Consider the following 4,761-nt stretch of genomic DNA (forward strand, 5'->3'; position numbering starts at 1 on the left):
ATGGATGGTTACAGAGGTTTGCAGAAGAGACATTTTTAACTCATAGAACAGCGCCCGACATATTGTATTTTCGTCTAGTTAACCCCATACGGTCAGGTGTCCGATGAAATCGGAACTCATTTATGAACGGATTGTTCTTGAAGTCTGGTGACGTTATGTATTGTCTGCTGTAAGCAGGGTAATGATCTGTCGGAGCTTGCGATTCTAATTTCCAACCGTGGATCGTATATAATCATAATTACGATGATATTACCAAATCACGACATCTGTGCAAGAATACATATTGAGTCGAGGATTCTGAGAAAGTTGTGTTGAATGGCATCATTTTCCCGAGACATAGAGGTGGTACTTATCAGCGGCATGATGCAGTTATAGCTTAAGCGGGCATAGAAATGACAAATGCAACGATCTCATCAATATTGTATCTGAGAATATGAACATTTCTTAGTAATTGTTAGTGTAAACACTTACCTCCCGTTATTCATCAATCGTGCCCGTTTCTTGCGCTGTCATTTACCTTTGGTGTTACCGCTTATAGAAGTACAGGGATGTTCCGCCACGAGTGAATCCATGTCAGCCGTTAGTTTCCAGTTCCGGGTCACCCAGTGTGGAACGCGCTCTACGGTATGTATACATGCTCACACGCACGCAGACACGTACGGCACACACACACGCGCGGCGCACGCACGCGACGCAACGCACGCACGCACGCACACGCACACCGCTCACGCACAGCACACGCACACGCAACGCACACGCACACACACTCACACTCATATATATATATATATATATATATATATATCCCGCCCGAGGGGAAGGGTGTTAGGCTAAAATACCCTTTCCCTGAAAATTCTAGGGGGAGGGGCGACCGCCCCTTGTGCCCCTGGATCCGCCACCGTATATATATATATATATAAGGTGATTAGGCACGAACTCAAATGTTATGTGCTATTTATATTGATGTCATATCAATAATTCATTCATGTTTTATGATTCAAATGTTCTTATATTGGAATGTTATTTTATATTATTGATTGTTATGTTTTCAAATGTTCTTAAATGGTATTATGCATAAAATAACTGCTTAAGAAACATTTACCTAAGGACTATGCGCATTTATATGCAAGTAGGCGTATATTATTGCGCTCGATGAATACAACGTCATAAAATACGCACAAAATACCGTTTATGTTTTGCACGCCGTACACATACAGAGATCTCAATCGGTGCCACTGGGCAACCTGAACAGAGCCGTGTATCAGAATACGATGGTCGTGCAGCCGGCGAGAGGTTACGGACCGTCGTCGCAGACGCGCCGCGAATACACTATCGCCTGCACAATGAAGAGCGACAGGAGCAGCACCAGCGGGTAGGTGACGTCACGCTGATGATGCGCGGATGAGCTGAGCCTGTGCATCGTTATTTGTTCATTTATCCTTTAATGGGGGTAGGGTCCATTCATGTAAGCGATTGGGACGCATTTTCCCGTTTCTACGTATCTCATTATTATGCTCTCCTACCAAACATTTCTCGAGTAAAAACCGCGGTGATTCCTATAGCTAGCTATTTACTCCGCACGTATACGCACGCGCGTGCGCGCGAATGCACGCACTCAATCACGCGCACACGCGCGCATGCGCAGATAAACACTCATCCGCGCGCGCGGATACTTGCACTCATACGGTTGTCAGAAACCGGTCACTTCCGCATAGCCGGAACCGCGCGGATTGGTTACGTCTGATCTAATTATTAATTCTATAATTTATTATGAGAAAAAATAACGGCAGAAAGTAACAACTATAACGTCAAGTTTTGTGTCTGCTTTACACGATTTCTGACAAACCGTCGCACTACAAAAGAGTAGGCAGGAAGTTCGAATTATTTTATGGGTATAATTGATGCTACTATCTAATTATGTTTTCAATAATGTCAGCAAATTTTGGCGGATCACAAACGCTTAAGAATATAGACGCGCGCAAACAGTCGCACGGGTGAAGAAGAGTAGCGAATTCGACCGAGGTTTGCCTAATGACACGCGTACACGTAGCCGCCATTGTTCACGGTCGGTGCTCATGCACTTGCTATAGCTGCTCTCAGGCGTCGTTCCAGATAACCACCCGGATATTGTCATCCACTTAATCTCTCGCTCTCTGTATTGCCAATACGCACCGGTTCCTATACAAGTAGCTGAGCAAGTATATAGTAACCAGAGATACAAGATTGCGTGGCACAGCTTTGCTGTTGATCATGAGCGCTGCGCGCGGATGAGACGCGCAGTTCCGCGGGATATGCGCACGCGACCACGTTCAAGTACGAAGCGCTGTCCGCAGTGAAGACGTGCGCCAAATTCGAGGACCGGCGCACGTCTCCACAGCGGTCAGCGGATGGTCTGTAGTTTTAGAAGATAACAATGAAAACTTTGTTTTAAATAAGAACTATCGGCGGCTAAATAAGAGCAATATACAGACCTTTGAATTTCTTGACTAGTCAGTCAAAAGGCTTGTTGGGGTCCATTATGCAGAGCTTCCAATTGAACTAGCCCATGAAATTGTCAAGTGGAATTGTGTTTTTCGGAAGCCCAAAAAAAATGTCTCCTTCTTACATGCACCTCCTCCCTGATCAATCACGCATTCAGGCGTAAACAATAACAGAGATGAAATTGTGTTGAGTTTGTGGCTCTTGACGCACGTGCAGTGACGTACAAGACTGTTGAAAGCACAGGCACTTGGAACGTCTCTAAAAAATAAATATTCACACAATTTTTCACAATGATCGACCGCCTGTGTGCAAAATAGGTGAACGTATGTGAAACATATTCGGTTAGTACTTACTGTGACATATACCGTTAGTAATTACTGTGACATATCCGTGACTAACTGACACCACTAAATTGGTAAAATGTTCCATGCACCTTGAGAAATGCTGAGAAATTACGAGGTTACCATCGCAGAACTACCGAACACCGTACGTCAGAAAGCTATATGTAAACAAACACGCGTGTTGCGAGGTGCCTGCCTCCGATATATCCATTTCGAGGCCCGCTAAGCTAAGCATAAAGCGCGCGGGCAAGACGTCACACACACAGCTACGTTCATTGACTAAAACAATCGAGTAGCGCGGTTAGGGATTTTCGGAATTATTTAATTTTAAGAAAAACTTCAATGTTCAATGAATGACGCACTCACGTTCACTTCCGACAGCAAGTGAAAATGCCGAAAATTTTTCCACTTCGATGCGAAATGCATCGGCCGGGAATTTCATTATTTACGAAAAGTAAACAGGCTGGCGAAAGACAGTCGGTACAGTAACTGGTCACGTCGGTGACGCCCCATTCATGTCCAACAACGAAGAAGGCGGGGCTTATTCTGATTACGGAGATGCGAAAATGCAACAGGCGTAGCGCAGTGAGCTAAACAGCGTGTTATTTTCGTATTTGTGGCAAACTCTATCGTAGGAAACCGTTCTAACATAGCAAAATCCCCTAGTTCCTGAGCTCGGCGATTTGGTGGTCCAATGGATCCCCATCTTTAAAGATATAAAAGACTGGTGCGGCGTAGGCTGTGATTGGAAGAACCGGGTGAAAGACACAAAGTGTCAATCCTCGGCGCGCCTCGGCAACGTGGCCGCATCACGTCTAGTGACGATAAGTAGCAGAAATTCTAGTCGCTCGCTATAGTTTAATTATCACTATCTAAGACAAAGAGTTACCCCATTAAGTCTAGAATTGTCATATACACATTTAACCACCACACACTATATGTTTTGGGAGGAGTTAGGACAAATTACTGACAAGGCGAACAGAAGCAACCAAGATACGGCGTATATTTACGATACTCTATGCGAAAAAAAACTCGTTATTTTCTACGCATATTTAATGGCGCTTAATTTTTGCTAATCGTGCTGCTAATAGGGTATGTCTGCATAAGGGGTTATTTTCTTGAAAACGAACAGAACCATAATTATTAACATATACCGTGAGGTGTAACACGCGATTTGTCCAGGCTCGGTGACTAGCAACGCATGAATTTACCATCTTTTTCAGCAGCCGCACTAGTAACCGCTATTTCGTCGACGACTACAAGAGTAGAGACCCATACGAGAACCTCGAGATGCGCTGGCAGCGCAACTCCGACTCGGCGTCGCGCGGGGCGACATCTAGCGGCAACTCCGCGCGGCCACATCCCCAGTCTTCGTATGGCAGGTCAAAGCAGCCACGCGGTGACTTCGGCAGCAGCTGGCAGCAGGCTCCAGCGCCAGGGATCGGTTACCCGGCAACCGACGAACTACCCGCGAGCAAGCGTGGCACAGAACCGCCGGTAGATGGCGACAGGAACGGCGTCGGAATCGTGCGCATCGTGAAGAAGAATAGGCGTAACCGGTCGAGACCTGAATTTTCGGGCATCCTTCCGGCGGCGCTGACAGCCGACAACCTGCCAGGTGTGCCGCTGATGCATGCCGCGGACGCTACCAGCGCGTCAGCGTGTTTAGTGACGCGTTTCGCGCGCAACCTCGGGCGACATTGCTAGTTAGCACGCACACGATTATCGATAATAGCTTCCTCGAGTATTTCGTGACGAATGGTCGCGTTTTATTTCCCATCTAATGCAATGAGTGTCGATCTTTACACAATGCGCCACTAACAGGCATGCAGCATTAGTCACAACAGCCGGGCGTACAGAGCTCTCGGTCATATTTCCGCTCTCTCTCTCTCTCTCTCTCTCTCTCTCTCTCTCTCTCTCTCTCTCTCTCTCTCTCTCT

At 46.3% G+C, this 4,761-nt stretch overlaps 1 protein-coding gene across 1 annotated transcript in view; it reads left to right on the forward strand.

The window, feature by feature from the left end:
* Positions 1 to 4,761, forward strand: part of LOC106820712 — an 11,542-nt gene continuing 6,781 nt past the window's right edge. The window contains exons 1-4 of the mRNA XM_014825220.1: positions 1 to 16; positions 539 to 624; positions 1,218 to 1,372; positions 4,046 to 4,440. Of these exons, the coding sequence (XP_014680706.1) occupies positions 1 to 16; positions 539 to 624; positions 1,218 to 1,372; positions 4,046 to 4,440 (652 nt within the window). The remainder of the gene's footprint in view (positions 17 to 538; positions 625 to 1,217; positions 1,373 to 4,045; positions 4,441 to 4,761) is intronic.

Source organism: Priapulus caudatus, unplaced genomic scaffold (assembly GCF_000485595.1).
Source record: "Priapulus caudatus unplaced genomic scaffold, Priapulus_caudatus-5.0.1 Scaffold44, whole genome shotgun sequence".
Classification (NCBI taxonomy): domain Eukaryota; kingdom Metazoa; phylum Priapulida; class Priapulimorpha; order Priapulimorphida; family Priapulidae; genus Priapulus; species Priapulus caudatus.